The sequence below is a fragment of the Phyllobates terribilis genome, unplaced genomic scaffold (assembly GCF_046119375.1).
Source record: "Phyllobates terribilis strain yellow unplaced genomic scaffold, ASM4611937v1 Scaffold_7__3_contigs__length_470593459, whole genome shotgun sequence".
Lineage (NCBI taxonomy): Eukaryota > Metazoa > Chordata > Amphibia > Anura > Dendrobatidae > Phyllobates > Phyllobates terribilis.
This window is the reverse complement of record NW_027362767.1, coordinates 85632006-85658619: the sequence shown is the minus strand read 5'-3', so window position 1 is coordinate 85658619 and position 26614 is coordinate 85632006. Positions and strand designations below refer to the sequence as shown.

Below are 26614 nucleotides of genomic sequence, written 5' to 3'. Positions count from 1 at the left end.
TTTTGCCTTCCTCTGGACCAGCACTAGACTCAATGGATTATTTTTAACCCGTATATGTGACTAAGCACATACACTGAGCACATAGCTCCAATCCCGGATGTTTTCCATGATCAGTTCATGTGATGTTCACCGTTGGGAAGGTATGTAAAATGATCTCATAATTCTCCCTATAGCAAAAGTATCAACATCATAGTGTTAAATATAGCAAAGCATGGCTCTGTTCATCAGCATTCGGTATGTATGCCCTGAGAATGAAACAAATTAAAAGGGGTTGTCAAGGTTTACATTTTTTTTGGATAGGCTTTCTCAGTGAGAATAACAAAATTGGCCTTAGATCCCCCCTGCCACTCCACTGTTGCTTCATTACTGCTATCTCCAATCTTTTTTGACATTGTGAAGTCACAACTAGCGCATGAGACTGCTGCAGCCAGTCACATGGGTCCAGTAGTTATGTCAAGATGAACAGTACGAGACTGCAGAACAAACCCAGTGATTGGCTGCAGTGGTCATGTGCTATGGTGAATTTAGCGGGGTCTCAGATGTGTCGCCTGAATCCATGCTTTTCTGCAGCACTGTGTGCTGTAATACAACAGAGATAAAATACGGGAGGCATGGGATGCAGCGAGAACACCCAAATGATAACAGCTGCCCTCTGTCACGGGTTTACCGCGACAGAGAGGGATCAGAAGACAACAGTGTCTGATTTTACGCACTCCTGCACAAATTAGAAGCACTTCACTATCATTATAAACGGTGCAGGGGTTAATCTGTTTAGCTTGAGTGCTGCTGGAGCCTTTCAGCTTTGATGATCTCAGCTGTTGGCCACTCCCCTCTCCTATATATACTGGCCTCTGGCAATCAGGATTGCCAGTGTTATGTTTATTCAGCCCTGGTTCAGGAGCATGGAAGAGTTGGATGTTTGAGGAGGCATTTTGAGTTTTGTTCTAGACTGTTGCTTGGTGATTTGTCTGTATGCATATCATCATCCTCTCCTATTTGTTTTTTCCTTCCTTTACTTCCCAGTGTTCCTCTCTGTTGTTTCTGAGTGCATATTTGTATGATTGATATTTTCAGCTATCCCTGTAAGTATTCCCTTGTAAGTCTGGGTTGTGTATTCTTATACGCTACTACTCCCCATTTCCTTGGGTGGTGGAGGGGGCAGTTTAAGGCTGATTTAGGAGCTCAGCAAGGTACATGGCCCCACCATTAGAAATAATCCGGGGAACAGGGATAGCTAGGGCACCCCTAGCTTTAAGGATAGGGAAGGAGCCCCTAGCCCAGGGATATCAGACAACAGAGCCGTGACACCCTCCACTAATTTTATAAGAATAAATCAGGTCCTGGTTAGTAATAACACATCTCATAGACCAGACCCATACCCAGACAAGACTCAAAACCATGAACTAGGATTTCCCAGTTATCTCTACTGGTGCCAAATATCTTGGCTTAATGAAAAAATATATATTCATTTATATTTTCTGAAAATTATCATCTAAGAAAAGCTGCATTCTGGTACAATGCACATGAGAAATGAAGAGTGTGACAATGGGGAAGATTTTTTTTTCTACAGCTCGTATATCTCACCAGCTTCACATGCTCTGTTAAATAAGATGGAGCACAATATGTATAGCTCAGCGTCTATAATAAAGTCACTACAATACAATAAAGTAGCTTGTGTAGCCTGAAAATCTAAGAACAGGTAAGAAAAAAATATATGAATATAAAAGGCAATTGTGTTACAGACTCGCAGCTTGTCCATTTATCACATCATATAGATAGTCTATACGAGTACTAAACCCAATGAATAACCTTCGGGTTACAGTTTGTAATGTCTTAGTCAGGTTTTAAATTCTTTAAAAGACTTGATTGTGAATTAAATAGTGATCGGTTAGTTTCAATCAGACCTCACAACCAAGAATTCTTTGGCATTACCTACATGAACTTAGATTGCTATAGGGTTACTTTGCAGCGTGGGGAACAGCAGATCAAACTCCAATTCCAGGGCGGAAATTCGACAACATACAGTCGTGGCCAAAGTTTTGAGACCAACACAATTTTGGCTTTCACAACGTTTGCTACTTCAGTGTTTTCAGATCTTTTTCTTTTCCTTAGATCATACGTTTTTACACTTTTATACTTTTATAGACAAATACATTAAGTTTATGTGAAGACTCAATATTTACAGCGTTGACCCTTATTTTTTAGGATTTCTGCAATTCGTCCTGACAGCTAGATATCAGCTTCTGGGCCAATCCTGGAGGTGGTCAGCATCAGAGAATATAACTTTCTTGGTCCTCTACAGTCCCTGTACTCAGTATAAACTTATTTTCTCTAATGAAGCCCCCTTTAGACTGTTTAGGACTTTGGGTCATCTGGAATAATGATTATCCGGAGAATAAAAGGAGAGCCCTACCATGAGTCCTGTGTTTGCCGACAGTAAAGCATCCTTAAACCATTCATGTGTTTGGGCTTTTCATCCATGTGAGGGGTTCACTCATAATTGTGCCTAAGAACACTGCCATGAATAAAGAATGGGATCTAAACATCCTCCAAGAGCAACTTCTTCCAACCATTCAGGAGCAATCTGGTGGTGAATAATACTTATTCCAGCATGATGGAGACCATGTCACAGGACAAAAGTGATAACTAAGCTGCTTGGTGAACAAAACATTGAAATTTTGGGTCCATGACCAGGAAACTCCCCAGATAATCCTATTGAGAACCTGTGGTCAATCCTCAAAAAGCAGGTGGACAAACAAAAACCCAGAAATTGCGCTAAACTCCAAGCACTGATTAGACAAGAATGGGCGGCCATCAGTCAGGATTTGGCCCAGAAGCTGATATCCACCTGCAGTATGACTAAGGGCAGATGTCTGGAAAAGTAAAGGGCAATGCTACAAATAATCAGTCTTTACATAAACTTGATTTGTCAGTAAAAGTTTAAAAACTAATGAAATGCTGATAATTGTACTACAGTAAGAAAAAAAATAGACTAAATTCTAAAAACACTGAAGCAGCAAAATCAAAATTTATGTCAATCTCAAAAGTTTTGGCCATGACTGTGTGTGCGAACATACCCTAAAAGTTATCACAGATCTTCAGAATTCCAAACGTATTCATTGTTGGTCAATTCCATGGAAACCTACCAACAGGAACCAATGGGTATTGTCACCTGAAGATCTTCTCTAAGGTCCTTCCAAGTTGTAAAATTATTATTATTACGTATTCTTCTGTGGGAATATTTCATCATTTTGCCCTTGAGCAGCCCACATAGTGATCCTACAAAATCATTAGTGTAACTGACAAGCGCACTGGGGCTATTACATAAATGGGTCCATCTTCATGTGTGTGCCACCATTGCCTGGCATGGTCGCTGCCAGTATAGCAGGACATCTCTAGTCAGGTGTTGATGTTGAATTTTTTGTAATTGTTCAGAAAATGTGTCAATGCTGATGACTGATGATTAAGTGTCGTAGAGTACTGAGAGATTTCGTCAAAGAAAGGAAGGGTTATTGCGAAGATCATCATAGATTACTGTAGTTAGGCATAAATAATCTGTGCCGAAACCTGTACAAGCATTGTGATTCCTATGTTAGAAGCTTCTTCAGGTCCATCACCAATAGATAAAATCCAAAGTAAACAGCATAAAATGAAGATAAAATCCTAATGTAGTGGTCAGGAGACTGGCAGAGGAATCTGTATCAAGATGTAATGCTCGATAAGATTTCAATTAGATTGTCAAATCCATAAAGGTAACCGTCTTCTCGGTTGCCCTCTTGCCAGGGAATTCGGTGGTTGAGAGTTTGTCCCTCTGGTAGCGGTGTCGTTTTTCCAAAATCTATAAGCCATATGTTACACTTGCATTTCTTGTCGTGTACAAACAGCAAGGAGCTTCCAATTACCTGCGAGGGCAAAAGGAAAAGGGTTATTACAGGTGTTACAAGCAGAACATGTGTAAATGGACGAGAAGTACAAACTATATGTTCCCGATGGTGCCAGCGTTTTCCGGTGGAGATAAAAGGTGAGGTGGAAATCTGGCACGTATTCAATCATATAAAAAGAAATTCAGGTACATTCTGTTTTCTCCACAAAATTGTCTTCAAGCGTGGAACATTTCAATACAATATAGCAGGAGGCTAGAAAGTATTATATTAAGGTGCCTACAAGTGCTACAGGCTCATAATCACTGGAAAAATCACAGCTTTTATGAAATATTGAAGAAATTAGAAAATAACTTGGATTAGGAGTGAAATGGGCCAACAGAATACAACTCACCTCCGTCTTGTGTTTGGCAGGGCTGAGACCCCTGGTAGGTGGAGAGGGGCGCGATTTGGGAGTGGTGCCATGATTTATGGATTATTATATGTCAGAACAAGACAATACTCTGCTTTTAAAGGGGAAGTTTCCCCATGTTATAAAGTGGCAGTATATTGTCAGGAGATTTCTTTACGATTCGCACGCTGTGCAGGGAAACGGCAGAACAGCTTCACTTGATTGATACGGCTTTAGTATCTTCAGTATCGGTGCCTTTCATCATGAAGTGACGACATTCCGAGCAGTTTGGTGATAAATGTGACAGCTTAGATTGCGCCATGCTGATTGCAAAAGGCACAGGAGAAAGTTGTTCTTTATTAAAGGTACCTCAACGTGGACTGTCTGGATCCAGGCAGAAGGTTGCCAGCAGCTCTTCTATGTGTTTTCAGATAAAGCTGATGTAGGTGTCGTGTGTTGGACATAACAGGTGAGCAGGGACACACAAAGAGGCCTGCAATATGTGAGAATCTACGCTATTTGTTCCGCTTATTTGTTCTCTGGATTCTTCCTTTCTATATCCTAGCAATATGACACTATTGTATGAGACATAAATGCCCCTTTAAGTGTCTGTAACTCAGAAATAGACTGTAAGTGAGGACAGCATGGGGCAATTAAATGACTGGGAATGAGGGATGTATATTGCATTGCATAGTTTTTATTTCCATTGTTATCTTTTTTGTCAACAGTTAGTGTATCCCGGATTCACATACACAATATATAGACTTTAGATTAGGTACAGGAAATTACAGTAACCTTTTTAGGCCAAGTGGAAATCTTTCCAAGGTGTAATGGAGCTCTGTCAGTGGTTGCCTGGCAGCTCTAAAAATGGCTACTACAGACAGGCTTAGTGCTAGCCACTCTGTTTACCAGATCCCAGGAGTTGGCCTGCACAATTTAAACCATGTACAGGGATCTGGACTTATACAGGGTCCCCTGAGTTGGGGCTATGGAGTAGGCTGCTGGCCGGTGGTGCAGGCTGGTAGGAGTGGTCAGGTCCCTGGGTCAGAACTAAAAGGGCAAATAATGTTCAAAATCAGAAAACAGAAGAATAGTCAGTAAATTGGTCAAGGTCAAAACAAGAAACCTATAGACGAAGCAGCTAAAAAATAGCACCAAGCCAGAGGAAGAACAAACTGTCAGTAAGCTGGGAATATTAGTAGGGTGTAATGTTGTCCAATAGTTCGATGCAGGGAGCAGATTATTCCAGCTGGACTGTCACACACACCCATACTGCCAGACTGAATGACACTACATGGTCCAGCCACCCTTGCTTCAGTGGCTGAACAGAGCCAGAGCTTGTGGTCCCGATGTCTCCTCTATCACTAGTGCCACCCGAGGAATTAATACAGCGGCTCCTAGTGATAGAAGCAGATGTGGCAAGAGCAGGTCCTGAAGGGGATGTGAGAAAAGCTCTATAAATAATCAACCTACCTCATGATGTCTGAAGAACTCTGAGGACTCCACAACACCTCTAATTTCATGTAGTCTAGTCAGATACTTCCTCTGTAGAATACAGAAAAACACTGTTGTAATATCAATGGATTGCATATCACAAATCATGACCCCAAGTACATGTGCTGGCGAGGAGGATAGGAGGCAGGAATACCACCATTCTTGGGATCAGTTAAGGGCCCTTGTAGTCAGCCCTCCACTATGGATTGGTATATTTAATCCAGTCTACATACCAAGATTATCATGTTCCCATCAATAAATCCAAGGAAGGCTCTGTGGACTTGGTCCCGAGTTTTCGTGGTCTTGAAGTTCGTGTTGCATGTCCCGTCACCTTTCTACAGAAGTAAGGGAGCATGAATTTAGTCTTCTTTTACAAGATAACCAACTCAAGACATTAAAAGTAACAGATACCAACTAGTGCTCCTAAAAGCAGTTTATAGTTCTGCAATATAAACTTAACTGGTGTCCCTCATGTGTCTAATGAAGGCACAGTCATGGTGTAGCCGCCTTCACATGAGAATTACTATAAATGCTGAGTCTTTGCTCAATAATACACAACAGACGAGCTCGGTCTGGTATACGGTTATGTATTTGGTATCTTTGTATGCCAATCTCTTCACCGGCTGAATGTGACCGACCACGTGATGGAATACATTTGAGGTCCCCATAATATATCTGGTTGACCACCACTGTGCTTTGATATGGGAAATTCAGTATTTTTGCCCTTCTAGGAATAGAAATAGTTATAAACACACAGTTATTAACCACTAGAAATCAGCATACTGACCCTAATACCCTCAATCCTAAAGCCCAAAGTTGATGTTGAGCTGATGGTCTCTCTCCATTGCATGTATCGGGGTTTGGTGACGGCTTGCTGAGCGCTCTCCTCCTCCGTAGGTGCATGAGGATCCACCTCAATCATCTTCTTATACATGTCCTTCCTGAGTTTGGGCTTTCCACGGGCCTTCGTCAACTCCTCTTCCAAATATGTCCTGAGAGATAAAAATTATATAAAAACAATCAGCACAATGACCAGACCAAACGTATCATATATGCATATTGATATATTTCATGTCCCTTAAGGCCCCGTCACATTTAGCGACGCTGCAACGATCCCGACAACGATAAGACCTGTCAGGGATCGTTGCTGCGTCGCTATGTGGTCGCTGGTGAGCTGTCAAACAGGCAGGCTCACCAACGATCAGGGGAGCAGCGACATTGTGGTAAGAATCTTTCCACGATGTCCTGCTCCTGGTTACGAGCCTGCTGAAGCAGGAGCAGGCTGGTAACCATGGTAAACATCGGGTTACTAGGGGCACACCCGCTCCTAGTAACCCGCTGTTTATCATGGTTACCACTCTGCTACAGTGAGCGGGAGGTCACCGCTCACTTTAGCAGGCTCGTAACCATGATAAACAGCGGGTTACTAAGTGCGCGTGTGCCCCTAGTAACCCGATGTTTACCATAGTTACCAGCCTGATCACTGCTCCCGCTGGTCACACACAGCGATGTGTGCTGACCAGCGGGAGAGCAACGACCTAAAAATGGTCCAGGACACTTTGCAGCGATCAGTGACCTCACAGCAGGGGCCTGATCGCTGCAAAGTGTCACACATAGCGACATCGCTGGTGAGGTCGCTGTTGCGTCACCAAAACCGTGACTCAGCAGCGATCTCGCTATGTGAGACGGGGGCTTAACATGTGGCTTTTGTAGATTCTGACTTATTGCATTTATTGACTTTGGCCCTTCTGCTTTTCCATCACAAACTTCCTGTTACTCATTTTGTATTTTATCTCTTTTTATATATTTTATTTAAAAGATGTAATTTTCAGCATTCTGAATAAAAAATTTTAGGAAACATATTTGCAAATGTGAAAATCTAGAAAAAAAATTAAAACTATGTGCAAAAAGACTAGAAATTCCTATGTCATCGGGGATCCCAAGTTCACAATTCCCCAAATAGATGACCAGAGATTAAACAGCGTATCTCTGTATTTGTATTGGACATAGTATCTTATACAAAGAGTTCATTGCTTCCATATTATGGGTCGACATTCTAGGAATCATTCATGACGTCAGCTCTACGTACAAGTCTACTTTAGCAAATTTGCAATCATTAAATTACAATTTTGGAGCATGGTTTCTTACAACTCTAATGGAAAAAAAAATTCAATTTTAGTTTTATGAGGATTTTCCTATTACATTATGGTAAATATTTTTATATTGTATTCATAAAAGGGAAAACAGCAAGATTAAAGATCATACAGTACATCATCAGGAAGAGAAGCAGGAAAATAACATGGAGAACCCTCCAAAAAGGAGGTAAAAAATTATGGGAAAAAAAGAGGAAAGCTAAATAAAACTTCTACAAGATTGACTTTTTATAAGGGGAATGGAATGGCCGCGGTCGATCAGGTTCTTCCAATACGAGCACGGTTCATGTGTGAAACCCACCTAACTGCAAATCCTGCCGCACAAATATTGTATATTTTGAAATATAATCTAAAGTTTCCAAGTATCTGAACTTATTGAGAAACATTTGTGTAAGCCCACTGACAGCGACAAGTAGACTAATTAACCAAGCTACTAGTAGGTCACCAGTAGGTGACAGGTTTTCTCACGGGTCAACAGATATATCAATATATTTCATTTCAACTTCTCAAAGCTTCTGGAAATTGAATATATTAATTCAGGTATGTGAAAACATAATAAACAATTAAATATTTGTGTATCCTGGAGGCTACATGTGGATAATAATTAGAAATTGGGAGTGATTTAAAAACATGGACCTGCTCTTACGCATGACATCGGATTCAGTTTCCTGCTCTAGCCCCACAACTTTGGAAGTAAAAAGTTGAGCATTTGAAAAGGCAAAAAAATATAAAGAAAAGTCTAACGTAAAGGGCAAAATATAACAGAACTACGTATAGCTGTATAACGAGGTCACATGGACAACGGAGCAATTGTCCATATAAACAAATCAGACGGCGGCTTTATTTTTATAGTGTGACAAAGGCAATAAAATGTGATCCAACTGATTGTTTAGGGCAACGGTTCCTGCACTAGTTTTTATACATGAAACTCAGTGCTGGACTCGGTTCTTCACTCACCCTTCCCAGGTCTAATGTGGAGTATTTGCTGCTGCTCCCGGTGTCTGTCCCAGCGCTTACATCACATCGACAGCGTTGCAGCCAATCAGTGATCTCAGTCGTTCTCTGAGGTTTGTGTTACCTACTCAGTTCACTGATTGGCTGCAACTAGAGCAACGTGATGTCAGTGCTGGAGACAATAAAATATACTGGGAGTGGAGGAGGAGACTCGGTGCCAGACCTGAGAAGGGTGAGTAAAGCACAGTAAAAAAATACCTGCAGCCAGTGACTGGGGTTTTCTGAAACCGGGCAACCCACTTAACAGTTGGTGGTGATGTCACTAGTGTGAGCCCCACTGATCCTGAAAACAGGGAAAGTTGTATTTGTGCCACTACTCCATTGGTGTATAGTCGAGTACAGGGCTGCAAAATTAATGCGGAAATCTTGTTATACTCTGCACCTTGTAGTAACACTGGATTAATAATTATTAATAAAAAAAAATCAATTAAGATTTCATTCATGTAACAGAAAACCTGAACTTTCAAAATAAAAGGTGATTTGAAAAGAAAGGTCCTAATGAAATATTACATTTAGGTCAAATTAGGTAACAACCCTACGAAGTGAAGCTACGTCAACAATAAGTGCACACGTACACCACAGCGGCAATTAACGTTAATGTGTTATTACAAGCAGTCATGTAGGACAATCATTATATCTTGTTTCATCGTCATAAAATATATTGTTACCGGGTAATTCTGGGTGTTATCCGTCTACACCCAGTCTACCAACAGTTAATCATCAGACTAAATCATTTTCTTATTGGTTCAGCTGTATAATCAGTGGCCAAACATGGTCCGGCAACTATCTACTAAAGCGGCCAGTATATACAACCCCTGGCAAAAATTATGGAATCACCGGGCTCGGAGGATGTTCATTCAGTTGTTTAATGTTGTTGAAAAAAAAGCAGATCACAGACCTGGCACAAAACTAAAGTCATTTCAAATGGCAACTTTAGGGCTTTAAGAAACACTAAAAGAAATCAAGATAAAAAATGTGGTACTCAGTAAGGGTAATTTTTTTCAGACCAAGCAGAGGGAAAAAAATTATGGAATCACTCAATTCTGAGGAAAAAATTATGGAATCATGAAAAACAAACACACAAAAGAACACTCCAATACATCACTAGTATTTTGTTGCACCACCTCTGGCTTTAATAACAGCTTGCAGTCTCTGAGGCATGGACTTAATGAGTGACAAACAGTACTCTTCATCAATCTGTCTCCAACTTTCTCTGATTGCTGTTGCCAGATCAGCTTTGCAGGTTGGAGCCTTGTCATGGACCATTTTCTTCAACTTCCACCAAAGATTTTCAATTGGATTGAGATCCGGACTATTTGCAGGCCATGACATTGACTTTATGTGTCTTCTTTCAAGGAATGTTTTCATAGTTTTTGCTCTATGGCAGGATGCATTATCATATTGAAAAATGATGTCATCATCCCCAAACATCCTTTCAATTGATGGGATAAGAAAACTGTCCAAAATATCAATGTAAACTTGGGCATTTATTGAAGATGTAATGACAGCCATCTCCACAGTGCCTTTACCTGACACGCAGCCCCATATCATCAAGGACTGTGGAAATTTGCATGTTCTCTTCATGCAGTCATCTTTATAAATCTCATTGGAACGGCACAAAACAAAAGTTCCAGCATCATCACCTTGCCCAATGCAGATTCGCGATTCATCACTGAATATGACTTTCATCCAGTCATCCACAGTCCACGATTGCTTTTCCTTAGCCCATTGTAACCTTGTTTTTTCCTGTTTAGGTGTTGATGATGGCTTATGTTTAGCTTTTCTGTATGTAAATCCCATTTCCTTTAGGCAGTTTCTTACAGTTCGGTCACAGACATTGACTCCAGTTTCCTCCCATTCGTTCCTCATTTGTTTTGTTGTGCATTTCCTGTTTTGGAGACATATTGCTTTAAGTTTCCAGTCTTGACACTTTGATGTCTTCCTTGGTCTACCAGTATGTTTGCCTTTAACAACCTTCCCATGTTGTTTGTATTTGGTCGAGATTTTAGACACAGCTGACTGTGAACAACCAACATCTTTTGCAACATTGCGTGATGATTGACCTTCTTTTAAGAGTTTGATAATCCTCTCCTTTGTTTCAATTGACATCTCTCGTGTTGGAGCCATGATTCATGTCAGTACACTTAGTGCAACAGCTCTCCAAGGTGTAAACACTCCTTTTTAGATGCAGACTAACGAGCAGATCTAATTTGATGCAGGTGTTAGTTTTGGAAATGAAAATTTACAGGGTGATTCCATATTTTTTTCCTCAGAATTGAGTGATTCCATAATTTTTTCCCTCAGCTTGGTCTGAAAAAAATTACCGTTACTGAGTACCACATTTTTATCTTGATTTCTTTTAGTGTTTCTTAAAGCCCTAAAGTTGCCATTTGAAATGACTTTAGTTTTATGTCATGTCTGTGATCTGCTTTTTTCAACAACATTAAACAACTGAATGAACATCCTCCGAGCCCGGTGATTCCATAATTTTTGCCAGGGGTTGTGTATATATGCATATATATATATATATATATATATATATATATATATATATGTATATATTATATATATAATGTATGGGTTAGCTGTTGGTTAAATGTGTTCAGCAGAGTGCTAATATTCCTGACTCCCCATCGACCGTGTTTTCATGTATTTTTAATGGAGAGAAAGGAGAAAGCCTCTGTCAAAATCTTCTGGCGGTGGCTTTTCACCCCTGAAAATGACAGGATTGGACGGTAAAATTCCAATTATATATTATATGTACTGTAAAGTGACTAGGAAGTCCCGTATGTCGATTGTGGATGGTTGAGATGTGGAATTCATGGTTCCCTGGTTCTCTGTCCACACATGACCATTGGTTCACTACTTTCTGTTCTACAATTATGTACTAACTCCCTTCTGCAATTAGTTTTGTTAATGCGCTCTTCCTCTCTATTTTCCTATATTTACACACAAAAAATTCCCATTGTTTTTTTTTTCTCTCCATTGCCACTGGGTTCTGTTTTGGATTTTTTATTTTAATAAAAATAAAGAAAATTACAGAGTAAGAAAAAAATGCTTCCATGTAATGCTCATGAATACTTAATCTGCAATGAACCTTTATATCATCTCTCATTTCATGCTGCCCGATATTCAGTAAAAAAAACAAAAACAAACTAAAAGTCAAAGACAGGTAGACAAGTAACTTTGCTCTGATCTCACTTACAAAAAGCCAAATCCTGGCACGTCATTACCTCCGCTATACACAAGTGTGATCAATATAATACTGAAGATTGTAGAGTCTCTGGAATGATTTTCATGCCATGATTTAAGATGTGCTTTTTCAGTTAATTGACCACTGCAGCCAATGACAGGCCTCAGTGGTCAGGTGACTAAAGAGACATCTGTCCTTGGGCAGACCACCGGAGCCGACAAAGTTGGATCCATGGGTAAGTATGCCTGATATTATTTGGAAATCAGGCCTGCTGCTTGAAGAATTATTTGGAGGGGCCAGATGACCTTTTTAACAAAAGTGTTTTTTTATTGCAAGGTCGCAGCTCTTTCAGAAGAAGTGATTGTTAAAAAAGATTTTCTGGACAGTTGTATGATGTCAGATTTTTGCATCATCAGTAGTCACTCCTGTGCGATGGTTGTCAGGACATGCCCAGTTACGTCTTTCACACAGAGGTTTATTTTCTGTAGAATTCCGTCAGAAGAAAACTGTACCAATGTTACAAAGCTATTCTACCCTAGAAGCCCTGATTTTAAAGGGGTTAGCAACTATTAATTTAATAAAAATGTACGCATGGCGGTGCGAAAATAAACATACCTACTCACCTAATGGACCCACGTGGCTTCTCCATACTGGTGCCAGTGTCCCTGCTAGTCTCCTGGCTTCAGTGGTCTGAGTCAGAAGACTGAGGCAGAGGACTGTTTCTTATGGCTCAGATGGAAAGTGATTACTGTAGCCAATCAGCAGCTTCTGACTGGCTGCAGCATATACCTAACGACTTCTCACCAGAAGAGAAAGGTACGAGACCGGAGGGCGAGTGTATGGTATGTGCGTAACTTATTTTTAAATTTAGCACCTTCATGGACCGATTTTTAAAACATTATAAGGCCCCAACTGAGTACCAAATGGTAGCACATTTAGTCCCCTTTGGGGTAAAAGGCATTAAAGGGAACCTATCAATAACACTACCCCTGGGCAAGCAGAGGATGTGTGGAAAAGGGCGGTGTAAAACATTACAAAAAATATCTATTATAATGTCATTCGTTTTGCCAAAATTTTGGCCTTTATTAATAGGCAAATTAGGTTCCCTCAACTTTATTCTGTTATTTAAGAAAAAGCAACAAACCTCAGTCAAGAGCCGAGCTGAAATTGACATTTCCTTTACTGAGTACTGCCATACTTCCTATTTTTCATGAAGAAAAACCCCACTAACTTTAGAAAAAAAAACATCTTGAGGACAAAAGAGAAAGCAAAAGTATCACATGAAACTAAAACTTGATGAGTTTGGTTTTCTTTTCTTAGTTCTTACCATAAACGCTGGGGCTCATGACACTATTCTCTATGGGAAGATTTTCAAGTAAAATTCTGAGACATTTACTTTAGCCCTTTCCTACCTGGAGTCATTGGTTTCAAATAATTCAATGAACTTTTTTCCTTATCTATGGATATCAAACCCAGATAACATATTGTTTTAAAACAGCAAGTAGAATAATACTCATCCATCTGGTGCAATTGGGTTTCATTAAAAAATGTTGCATTGTTTGGCTTCTACAGGCTCTTTGTTGCATTGCAAATTTAACTTCGTTGTGGCTTGTAATCATAAATCAGTTGAGAGGAGCTCAGAAAAAAAAAGATAAAAGAGTTGCAAACTCCCCATCAGACCGTCATAGCAGGCTGACTGATGGATTATCGGTTGACTCATTCCGCAGCCAGCAATAGACGGTGCAACACCGAGGTTATAGAAGTCAATCAATGCAAAATTTTGAATGAAACCCAAATACAAAACTTTATTTTAATTCCAATTAAATGCACTTTAGTAAAAAAAAAAAAGTGGACAACCCCTTTAAGCAACTAACTCTTCTCATGTACAGATAAAGAAGGGACTGGCTTAGTTATTTCAATGAGTAGTTAGCCAGCCCCCCTCACAGACAGCTCTGAAGACATGCCGGCACAGAAAGTTCTCTTCTGTGTTGAGCATGGGGCTGAAAAATTGAGCTACCGGGACTGATGGATGAAATGAGGACATCAGTGGAGCTTTGTCAACAAAAGTACTTTAGTAAGTTTCAAAGATATGCCTGAAGAACACATCTAAATACATTAAAAACTCGGCAAACGCTTTAATTAATTTTTACTGTAGATATCTTGAATAATAGTATGTAAAAAATCTATATGTATAAAAAAAAGCCAAAAGTATTTAAACTGCAACATTAATAGGAGCACGTCTAAAAAGGGTTGTCCAGGCTTGGGGCTTAAGTCAGCAGTCACTTCATGTGACAGGAGACTTGTGAATCCCAACAGCGTGCACAGTGCACGCTGTCAGGATTCCGTGGTTCCGGCATCGGAAGCGGGCGATCATGTGATCGCAAGTATATGTGTTACACACCTGTCTTAATCCAGACTTTGCTCCCCTCACCCCAGTCCACTGAACTTTGTTGTGCTCCATATTGGGCTTTGCAGATGGCCTGGCGTGATCCAATGTGATCATGTGCCTGAGCCTAAATAAGGCTTACCAAGACACATACCTTTGTCTTGGTGTTCAGACTTTACAATTACTCCAGAGTTCTGTCTGGTACCTGTTCCTGGTCTTCCAGGACCTCTGCTACAGTGGGGAAAATGAGTATTTGATACACTGCCGATTTTACAAGTTTTCCCACCTACAAAGAATGGAGAGGTCTGTCATTTTTATCGTGGGTACTCTTCAACTGTGAGACAGAATCTTAAAAAACAATCCTGAAAATCACATTGTATGATTTTTACATAATTAATTTCAATTTTATTGCATGAAATAAGTATTTGATACAATAGAAAAAGAGAACTTAATATTCAGTACAGAAACCTTTGTTTTCAATTACAGAGGTCAGACGCTTCCTGTAGTTCTTGACCAAGTTTGCACACACTGCAGCAGGGATTTTAGCCCACTCCTCCATACAGATCTCCTCCATATCTTTAAAGTTTCGGGGCTGTCGCTGGGCAACATTCAGCTTCCTCCAAAGATTTTATATTGGGTTCAGGTCTGGAGACTGGCTAGGCCACTCCAGGACCTTGAAATGCTTCTTAAGGAGCCACTCATTAGTTGCCCTGGCTGTGTGTTTCGGGTCATTGTCATGCTGGAAGAGTCAGCCATGAGCCATCTTCAATGCTCTTACTGAGGTAAGGAGGTTGTTGGTTAACATCTTGCAATACATGACCCATGCATCCTCCCTTTAATACGGTGCAGTCTTCCTATTTCCTTTGCAGAAAAGCACCCCCAAAGTATGATGTTTCTCCCACCATGCTTCATGGTTGGGATGGTGTTCTTGGGGTTCTACTGATCCTTCTTCTTCCTCCAAACACGGCGAGTGGAGTTGATACCAAAAAGTTCTATTTCGGTCTCATCTGACCACATGACTTTCTCTGGTGCCTCCTCTGCATTATCATTGGCAAACTTCATAAGGGCCTGGACATGTGTTGGTGTGAGCAGGGGGACCTTCCGTGCCCTGCAGGATTTTAATTTATAACGGCGTAGTGTGTTACTAATGGTAATGTTTGAGACTGTGGTCCCAGTTCTCTTCAGGTCATTGACAAAGTCCTCCCACGTAGTTCTGGCCTGATTCCTGACCTTTCTCAGAATCATCCTTACCCCACGAGGCAAGATCTCGCATGGAGCCCCAGACTGAGGAAGCTTGACATTCATCTTGTGTTTCTTCCATTTTCTAATAATTGTACCAACAGTTGTTACCTTCTCACTAAGCTGTTTGCCTTTTGTTCTGTAGCCCATCCCAGCCTTGGGCAGGTGTACAACTTTGTCCCCGGTGTCCTTAGACAGCTCTTTGGTCTTGGCCATGGCGGGGAGGTTAGAGTGTGATTGAGTGTGTGGACAGGTGTCTTTCATACCGGTCCAATTAATACAGGTAATGAGTTCAGAGTAGGAGGGCTTCTTAAAGAAAAACAAACAGTTTTATGAGGGCCAGAATTCTTTGTTTGGTAGGTGATCAAATACTTATTTAATGCAATAAAATTAAATTTAATTTTTTAACAATCATACAATGTGATTTTCCAATTTTTATTTTTAGATTTTTGTCTCTCACAGGTGAAGTGTACCTATGATAAAAATCACAGACCTCTCCATTCTTTTTAGGTGGGAAAACTTGCAAAATTGTCAGTGTATCAAATACTTTTTTTCCCACTGTGGCTACCAGGAAGTCTCTTGTCTGCCTCCGACTTCCAGGACCTATGCTACCTGTTCCTTGTCTTCTAGAACCTCTGCTACATGTCCACCGGCGGCTTCCAGGATATCTCCTGTTCGCGTACAGCTTTCAGGACCTCTGCTCCCTGTTCCGTGTCTTCCAGGACCTCTGCTACGTGTTCCTGGTCTTTCAGGACCTCTGCTACGTGTCGGTGGCTTCCAGGACATCTGCTACTTGTCTGCAGTCTCCAGGACCTCTGCTACCTGTCTGCGGTCTCCAGGACTTCTGCTACATGTTTCGAGACTCCTGTCTGTCTGTAGCCTACCATACCTCTGCTACCAAATTCCTGTGTACCTCAACTGCCTGCTGCACTGATGCTCGTGGCTTGTGTGCCCACCCGGACTTTGAGGATCCACCTCACCTAGTGAACCTAACAGAATACGTAGGCCATGGATCCCAAAGATGCAACCTAGTTGCCATGCTGTGTCTTGGTATTCATACTTTCTAGCTACTCCAGAGTTCTGTCAGCTACCTGTTCCCGGTCTTCCTGGTCCTCTTCTACATGTCCGCCTATGTCTTCCAGTACCTCTGCTATCTGTTCCCAGTCTTCCAGGATCTACGCTATGTGTTTGCCTACGGCTTCCAGGATGTCCCCTGTCCGCCTGCAGCTTCTATTACCTCGGCTACCTGTTTCCCTCGTGCCTCAACTGCCTGCTGCACCGACGCCTGTGTGCCCAACCGGATCTTGGGCTTTGAGGATCCTCCTCACCTATGAGCCTAACAATATGATTTGCATACTTTCACCATATTCTGACCAGACGTGTTTGGCCTCGATTAATACACTTGTATTTACTTTCCACGGATGCTGAAAAGGCATTTGATCGCATCAGTTGGAACTATATGGCGTGTGTTCTGCAGAAGTTCGCCTTTCCCCCTCCTTTCATAGACGCAATCATGTCACTGTATACCTTCCCTACGGCTAGGGTCAGGGTGAATAGGACTCTATCAGCGCCTTTTAATATCACTAATGGCACTAGGCAGGGTTGCCCTCTCTCCCCTTCTTTATTTGTCCTAGTGATTGAATCATTTATCCAAGCAATCAGGCAACAGCCTCAGATTGAGGGGTTAAGGATCAACCATTTAGAGTTGAGGGCAGCTGCCTTTGCGGATGACCTCTTGCTTCTCCTATCCAACCCAAAAATGGCAGTCCCAAAGATCTTGGAGCTCTTCTCCTTATTTGGAGAACTCTCCAATTTCAAGATTAATCTGGACAAATCGGAGGCACTGAATATATCGGCGCCTGGAAAGGATGTACAAATCCTGAAGGACCTTGTCCCCTTTAAATGGCAACAACACAAACTTAAATATCTTGGGATATATATAACGGACGACGCCAGTACGCTTTTCCAACACAATTTCTCCCCACTGGTAGGACAAACTGAAACTCTCCTACGTTCCTATGATACTCCTCTTCTGTCTTGGCTCGGCAGGGTTAACGTGTTTAAGTCCTACGTTTTCCCCAAGATTTTCTATGTGATGAGCATGATCCCAATCCAACTCCCCGTTTCTTTTATACGCTCTCTCAACCAATTAATAGCCAAATTTGTTTGGAAATACAAAAAAGCCAGACGTGCCTTTGAAACTTTTGATGCGCTCAAAATGCGGGGGAGGTGCAGGTCTACCTAACCTAGCTTTTTATCATCAAGCCATCCTTCTAGCAAATTGGCTAAAATTAATAAGATGGGCGGAGAAGGGTCATGACTCGCACATTGAAATGCAACTCCTGGGAAAACATGCATTGAAATATTTATGGACAGACTGCCCCCTTCCAAGAGAGGGATTGGGAGACATTCTCCTAGCCACTCTACAAACCAGAGGTGCACTGATTCCAATCCAAGCACCAACTTGTAATTTTCTAGATAAAATACCAATAGGACTTGTCCCCTACCTCTTCTCTCTGGATTTTACAGATCCCTATGAACTGTGGTCCTCCCTACCACAAAAACCCATTTCACATTTGCTACAGGGGAAAATTCCGCGTGTTAACGGTTGGCCGTTGGCAGCAGGGAAACGCCCTCTCAATTATCTACAACATCTACATGTTGCCCACTATATGAACTTGACCACAAAATTATCTCAACCCCACACCAAATGGCTTTGGTTGGAGATTCTAACAAAAGTCAATCATCTTGTTCCGAAAATTGTATCTAAACTTTACTCTAATCTCACGAATATGGCAGACAATGCCCTACCGTTATTCTTACACTCCTGGGGAGTGAACTGAACACCCATCTTTCTCCACAGGATAAACAAATGATATGCCTCAATTCACATGGTTTTTCACGATGCATGGTGTCCCAAGAAATGGCATACAAATTGCTCTCGCGATGGTACTACAAGCCGGATAAACTTTATCATTTGGGGCTAATTAGCTCCCCTCAATGCTGGAGGTGTGAGGGATCGCGAGGCACTTTGTCCCTTATCTTTTGGTATTGCCCGGCCCTTCGACAATTTTGGTCTGAGGTTATGGGGGTTATGTGCTCTCTCAAACTACTTGAGACAGATTTGACGGCAGTAGAGGTGCTCTTGTCCCTTCCCACAAATAACTTCCACCCCAAAAAGCATGAGTTGGCCCCACTGATGTTAGGGGCGGCAAAACAACTGATAGCTCTTAAGTGGAAGCAGCAAACCCCACCGACACTGGATGAATGGAAATGTAAAATGAGAGACCTATTCAGGTTGGAGGAACTGACGAGTTGGGACTGTCTGACCCATGAGAAGTTTAGGAGGATCTGGGCACCATGGACACAATATAAGGGGTGACATCGCCTCTTAGTCCCTGGGTGTCTGGGGGGCGCCACAGTGGTCGACTGAGTAGCCAATCACCGTTCGATGTTGCGTGTAGCAATGTTAACTCCCCATATATATTGCCAAATTTTGCAGGGGGACTTGGGGCATGCTGCCCTGGGGAGCGCTAGCTTGACGGGGACGGGTATTTTGGATCTCTCTTATGTATACTCAACATCGGTATACCTCAGGAAGTGCTTAAATTTTAGGGATGCGCTAACACATTACTGATACTCTCCTGTAATTGGGAATGTTTTGACCTGTTTCGATTTGTATTATTTCTCTGTTTGTTAAAAGAAAATTGTTAAATACTGTATTTACTGTATCAAGACTGTGTGACGCAGTGATTCTGTTTTCTTTACTAATGGAACTGATATGTGTCTCTGTGTTACATAGTCTTTCTTCTTTGATTCTAAAATAAAAAATAAAGAATTTGAAGATTAATACACTTGTATTGAGTGAGGCGGTGCACAGCTAGTCGGCACATGACTGCATGTGTGCAAATTGCAAATCGCATCCTTGCAGTCCAGCACCCGCCTGCTCACATAGAGAGCCTGCAGACTTGAACTACAAACCTGGTCAACTCCTTTAAGGTACAGTTCAATAAGTTCTTGCTAAGAAAATATGCTAAATCTCTAAATCAGCCAAAAAGAAATAAAACTGGGCCACTATTTGCCCCTTTCCCCAAGGTACAGTTACCATGGTAATCCTGCCTAAAGCAGATAAAATACGGCCTTGATGCACATTGTTCAATAACTGTTGTAGTCAGTAAAATGTAACTGTGTGGGCTGGGAAAGGATACAGAAAAGAAGAAGCTGATATTTACAACGTAATAAAATAAAAACTACGTATGAGAACATCTGCACTTTATTCTCACACCCACCTGACGCCCATCTTACAGTCCATGACACAAGGCTCATCAAAGTTGTTAAGAAGATCGTTCAGTTGGATGTAACTTTCTCCATCTCTTTCTGTCACCCCATGGAAAGTGGGAACGCAGGAGGCCAGAGGGTCTCTCATCAGGAGCTCAAAGCAATTCTTCTCATTTTCTGAGTAACGTTTTAAAATCGTCCCCCCGGCGGCGGCTTTAAAGCTTCCTACAAAATACAAATTACAGACAGCATTATTATAATCTGCTGGGTATCTACATACATACATAGCAATATTTAGATCTTTCAGCACAGAAGATGTTTGAAATGATCAGATATGAACAAAAAAAATATTAATCCAAACAATTGTTCTAATACGCTGTCCAAAAACTCACTGAAAAAAGTCCAGTTATGCCCAAAATACACCAACGACTGTTCTCTTTCTACAGGAGGGAAGGGAAGCAGCCGCAATGATATAAGTATACAAGGGAGTTGCTATATATGTAAGCCCCCAAAATAATAAAGCCTAAAATGTAGACCCTCCTTTAAAGAGTAATTGACACCAGGTCAAAAGTGGACAATTTTTGCTCCCCTGAGTATTATGTTTTTTTTTCTCAAATCCGCCATATGGTTCCAGAGGTATAGGCCTTTTTATTTAGTGCTACATTTCATGGTTTTTAACAAAGGGGAGTGGCTCACGGGGTAATTATGCAGATCAGCTTAAAGACCTGCCCCAGAGGATCCTGTGAGCCACGCCACCTTGAAAAAGAGCATATGAATTAGCAATAAATAAAAAGGCAATATTTCTGTAACTGTTTGGCAGATTTGAAAAAAAAAAAAAAGTGATCAGTGCGATTAGTATAAGAGCAAAAACTGTTCACTTTTGACCTAGTAACAGGTCCTTTTTAACTCATGGACTCTCAACCTTAGATTAAAGGGGACAGATACAGATTTTCTATGCTTAGGATAAACTGTCCATATTTGATTGGTGGGGATCCAAGCCTCAGGACAATCTTTCTTTCAGGACACGATTTTCTTATTTTTTTTAAGTCCACTTAAAAGGAATCTGTCAGCAGGATTTTGTTATGCAATGTGACAGCAATATAATGTGGGATCCGGCCAGCGATGTGTCACTTACTGGACTGCTTAATGTAGTTTTGATAAAATCAGTTGTATCTGCTGCAGATCTACCAGTTCACTGATGCTGAGCTGTGCATACCCCCCCCCACAACACTAATTGGCAGCTTTCTGTGTACACTGTGCATAGGCAGAAACCTGCTAATCAGTGGTGGGGGTGTGGTTACAAAGAGCAGTAGGACTATTTCTCTTTGTAAAAGGACCTTCCATGACGCCATTTAGTCATGTGACAGGTCACGCGACCGCCGACGTCAGCGGTCGCGTGACCCGTCACATGACTAAATTACGTCATGGCAGGTCCTTTTAGACCATCACGAGCTGCCGGGGGGCCAGGACGCATCATACAGGAGACTGGGGGCTATCAGAAGGTGAGTATAATGTTTATTTTTATTTTAATTCTTTTTTTTTTACAGGTACTCTGGTACCCGGGTCTGGAGGAGAGTCTCCTCTTCTCCAGACCCGGGTACCATCCGCATATTGAATCGCTTAATATCCACATGTGTACATGTAGTCATGCTGATATTAAGCGATTCAATGCAAGTCAATGGCGGCGAAAACGCCGCGATTATGCAAAATAATTGGTAGTGCTGCAGATTTTTCCGCAATGATAATCCGCAGCGGAAATTTCCGCAGTATGTGCACAGCACATGCGGATCATCATTGGGGAACATTGCAGACCTTCTACCAAGCGTTTTTTAAACGTTTCTGCAGCGGAATTGCCGCTTAAAAAACGCATAATGGGCACACAGACTTATTGTTGCCAAACTATACAGTCCTTTCAAAAATGGATTTATCTCCTACCTATCTGTATTATTTTTGGCCATGAAACAACTGGGGGGCATGTTTTAGCTAAGAGAGGGCTTTCACTTTGACTGCAAATAGAAAAGAGGGGGGAGGCACCTGCTGCAGCCAGTTGAGTTGCTTCTCAGCCAGACACAGAATTTTTGAGGAAAAAATGAACCATCCTTGGGTAATCTTCAGATTTCATGATGCCTTGCACACAGACAAGGCATCCAGTGCCAGAGGCAGCAAAACAACCCAAAAACATCTTTGAACCTCCACTATATTTGACTGCAGGTACTGTGTTCTTTTCTTTGCAAGCCTCATTCCGTTTTTGGTAAACACTAGAATGATGTGCTTTACCAAAATGCTCTATCTTTGTCTCATCTGTACACAAGACGCTTTCCCAGAAGGATATTGGCATACTCATGTACATTTTGGCAAACTGCAGTCTATATTTTTTATGCCTCTGTGTCAGCAGTGGGGTCCTCTTGAGTCTCCTGCCATAGCGTTTCATTTCATTCAAATGTGTTATGCACTATGCAGAGAGACCCAGCAAGACTGGCACCAAACCAGCAAAGGCGCAGCCACAAACGCACTTGGTGCAAGCTGCCCAGCTAGGCGAGCCCTTGAGGGCTGGGAATACTCTTCACTCAGCTCCCAGTAAATAGAAGGGGAACTTTGGCAGAGCCCTTCCCAGGCACACTGTCGCCGGACAGCTGGCATCTGATGACGTAGCCAGTGCCTAGTCAACAACCAGGACCTCAGCAAGAATCCCAGGAAGTGTAACAAGAAGAGAAAATGATAAAATCCCTAAAGATCGCAACACACTGCTGGCACCACTCACCTCCACAGCACATAGGAACTGCAATAACCAGCCCATGACTGAGCAGGGAGCAGGATTAAATAGCCCACCTAATGATCAGGTGTTGAATACCTCCCAATCATCCCCAGACAGCCACTCCCTGCTAGCTACCACAGCAGACTGGACACAATCCCACCATTGCCTAGTGCCAGACACAGCAGCATCCTGCATGCTTGGCAACCAGGGAAATCAAGGAGTGACATGGCGTCCCGTGTCCTCACACATCCTTCAACACCAGAATGAAATGCTCCATAAGATTGGGACAGTTTCCCTGCACACATAGTAGCTACTCTGCATCAGGACAATGGAGGCGCCTGCGACTGGAATAGCGTAGCACCGGACCAGATCCATTCTCAGGTGGGAGCACAGAACCACGTAATCAACAAAATGTCGACGAATAGTTTGTGCTGACACTGATACACCATGAGCCTGCAGGACAGCTTGAATTTCCTTGAAATTTGATGGGGCTGCTTATCCACCATCCAGACAATCCTGCACTGGAACCTTTCATCGATTTTTCTCTGCCATCCAAGTCCAGGGAGATTAGCTACAGTGCCATGGGTTGTAAACTTCTTGATTATGTTGCACATTGTGGTCAAAGGAACATCAAAATCTCTGGAGAAGGACTTGTAACCGTGAGATTGTTGATATTTTTCAACAATTTTGGTTCTCAAGTCCTCTGACAGTTCTCAATTCCTCTTTCTGTTCTCTATGCTTAGTGTTGCACACACAGACACACAATGCAAAGATTGAGTCAACTTCTCCCCTTTTTATCTGTTTTCAGGTGTGATTTTCATATTGTCCACACCTGCTTCTTGCCACTGGTGAGTTTGAACGACCATCACATACTTGAGAAAAAGTTATTTACCCACAATTTTAGAAAGGTGCGAACAATTTTGTCCGGTCCATTTTTGGGGTTTTGTGTGAAATTATGTCCAATTTGCCTTTTTTTCTCTGTTTTTCTTTTGTGTTGTTCCAATACACACAAAGGAAATTAAACGTGTATAACAAAACATTTGTAATTGCAATCAAATACTTCATTTTCTGAAACAATTTCAAGGGTGCCAACACTTTTGGCCATGACTGTATAAAAAAATTATTTTCCAATTATGCTGGGAACTTTGCCTAAACATTGGGGGTGCTACAAATAACATAGGCAGCGCTATAATTAGTTACTAGGGGTAAATCCTGATCTCAGGCCCTCCTTAAACAGCGTCCCATAGCTCAGCTCCCTGAACCCATCTGAGAGTGACATGGGGGTGAATGGGGTATTGGGTTTAGCTGCAGCAACACTTGCATTTTTTTAAGATTTAAATAGAATAAGACTTGAAACAACCTGTTCCATACTTGAGCTGGGTCAAGGATACTGTTACTCCTAATGTGTCATTTTTTAATCTAATGATTGGCTTCTGATGTCTTTATTCTTTATTGTAGATTAACTGCCTTGGTTTCCTAGGCATGACTTGTGCAAGAGTAAATTATTAACCGCCAGCCAAGGTTAGAGCCACGAAATTGCCAGGTGTTCCCCAATGCTATGAAGAAATCATCCAGACGTCTGTCCTTCATGTGCGTGTTCTATCGGTGTTCTTCCTGGATACGTCATATACCAATTATAGTCTATGGGACTGTTTACACATCCGTGGGTTTTTTTTTGCGTCTTTTTTACTGACGTTTGCCAGACGTTTTGTTTTAAATCCGTTAAGCAATAAAGAAACACTGACGTTCCTTTGAAGTAAAAATGCTCAAGAACACGCCCGGACATCTTTTTAGTCTTCCCATTGACTCCTATTGTAAAGTATTGAGCATCTTCCTGTTCAAAAGCCTGAGCATATGAACAGTAAGTAATTTTCCCATACAAATTAATAGGACCATTCTGTTGATCATTTTGTTAGTGCTTTTTTTTTTTTTTAGTTGGACTCGTTCAAAAAGGATGGAATAAAGACGCAGTGTGAACAGACCTAAACACTGAACTTATTTTCCTTGCTTATATAGCACCATTAATTCCATAGCGCTTTACATCATCATCGCTGTCCCCATTGGGACTCACAATCTAGATTCCCTATCAGTATGTCTTTGGACTATGGGAGGAAATTGGAGAATCCAGAGGAAACCCACACAAACACCGGGAGAACATACAAACTCCTTGTAGATGTTGTCCTTGGTGGGATTTAAACCAAGGACCCCCAGCACTGCAAAGCAACAGTGCTAACCACTGAGCCAAAACACTGATGAAAACTGCTTGTTTTTTCACATATGAGAAAAAAAGCAGAAGTCTGAACGAGGCCTTATAAACACAAGAGCGCAGCGTTAGGAGGATCCACACAATGGCAGCGAGAACACAGGTGGATAAGCTGAAGGTATCATTCAAGGCTGCAGAGGCTTTCAGGTTGCTGCGCACAATCTGGCAGGCGGCATCCAAGTTACCCTGGACGTTCGCTAATCTTATCAATAGAAAGAACATATTACTCTTTTTCACATGAGAAATGTAACAGAGTGCTGAGGGCGACGTCACAGTAGATGGAGGACTCCAGCTGGAGTTGCGCAGCTTCTCTTATCAGCCAGCCCTTACTGTAAAGAGATGTGTTTAAGGAAGGAAATCCCCTGACTAAGGCACACAATGTTCAGATGATCCTGTACAATACGGACTTACTAAACTACAATGCTTAAAATTGAAGCTTCTTAAAAAAAATTAAAAAAACAGTAACTTATTAAACCACAGTCTAAAAATAATGCATCTAACGGCTTAACGTTAGGACCACCGCCGTAACATTCCCTTGTGCCACCAAACTCGCTCTGACCCTTCGATTCATGGACTGATCATGGAAAGATCCTTGAAAGTATCCTGTTGTATCTGCTATCAAAATGTTATCAGTTTATTTACTTACAGCCAAAGCTACCAGACAATTCTCCATACCCCTCCTTCTAGACCTGTCCTCTGCCTTCCACACAGTTGACCACTGCCTCCTACAACAGACCCTCTCTTCCTTTGGTGTCAAAGACCTTGCCTTATCCTGGATCTCCTCATACTTTCCAACCGCAGTTTTAGCGTCTCCCACTCCCACACTACCTCCTCATCCCGCCCTCTCTCTGTTGGAGTCCCTCAAGGCTCTAACCTAGGACCCCTACTCTTCTCCATCTATACCCTTGGCCTGGGACAGCTCATAAAGTCCCACGGTTTCCAGTACCACCTGTACACTGATGACACTCAGATCTACCTCTCTGGCCCAGACATCACCTCTCTGCTGTCCAGAATCCCAGCATGTCTATCAGCTACAGTACAGACTAAAAGTTTGGACACACCTTCTCATTTAAAGATTTTTCTGTATTTTCTTGACTATGAAAATTGTACATTCACACTGAAGGCATCAAAACTATGAATTAACACATGTGGAATTATATAGTTAACAAAAAAGTGTGAAACAACTGAAAATATGTCTTATTTTCTAGGTACTTCAAAGTAGCCACCTTTTGCTTTGATGACTGCTTTGCACACTCTTGGCATTCTCTTGATGAGCTTCAAGAGGTAGTCACCGGAAATTGTTTTCACTTCACAGGTGTGCCCTGTCAGGTTTAATAAGTGGGATTTCTTGCCTTATAAATGGGGTTGGGACCATCAGTTGTGTTGTGCAGAAGTCTGGTGGATACACAGCTGATAGTCCTACTGAATAGACTGTTAGCTGCTTTTTTCTTGCCATAATACAAATTCTAAGTAAAGAAAAACGAGTGGCCATCATTACTTTAACAAATGAAGGTCAGTCAGTGCGAAAAATTGGGCAAACTTTGAAAGTGTCCCGAAGTGCAGTTGC

The 26614-nt window shown here is 41.7% G+C and overlaps 1 protein-coding gene across 1 annotated transcript in view; it reads right to left on the bottom strand.

The window, feature by feature from the left end:
- Positions 1 to 3093: 3093 nt before the first annotated feature.
- ITPKA (inositol-trisphosphate 3-kinase A) overlaps positions 3094 to 26614 on the bottom strand; it is a 130721-nt gene continuing 107200 nt past the window's right edge. Inside the window, exons 3-7 of the mRNA XM_073638921.1 lie at positions 20041 to 20254; positions 6554 to 6758; positions 6000 to 6101; positions 5746 to 5817; positions 3094 to 3902 (exon numbers count right to left, since the gene is read on the bottom strand). Coding sequence (XP_073495022.1) covers positions 3702 to 3902; positions 5746 to 5817; positions 6000 to 6101; positions 6554 to 6758; positions 20041 to 20254 — 794 coding nt within the window. The 3' untranslated portion in view covers positions 3094 to 3701. The remainder of the gene's footprint in view (positions 3903 to 5745; positions 5818 to 5999; positions 6102 to 6553; positions 6759 to 20040; positions 20255 to 26614) is intronic.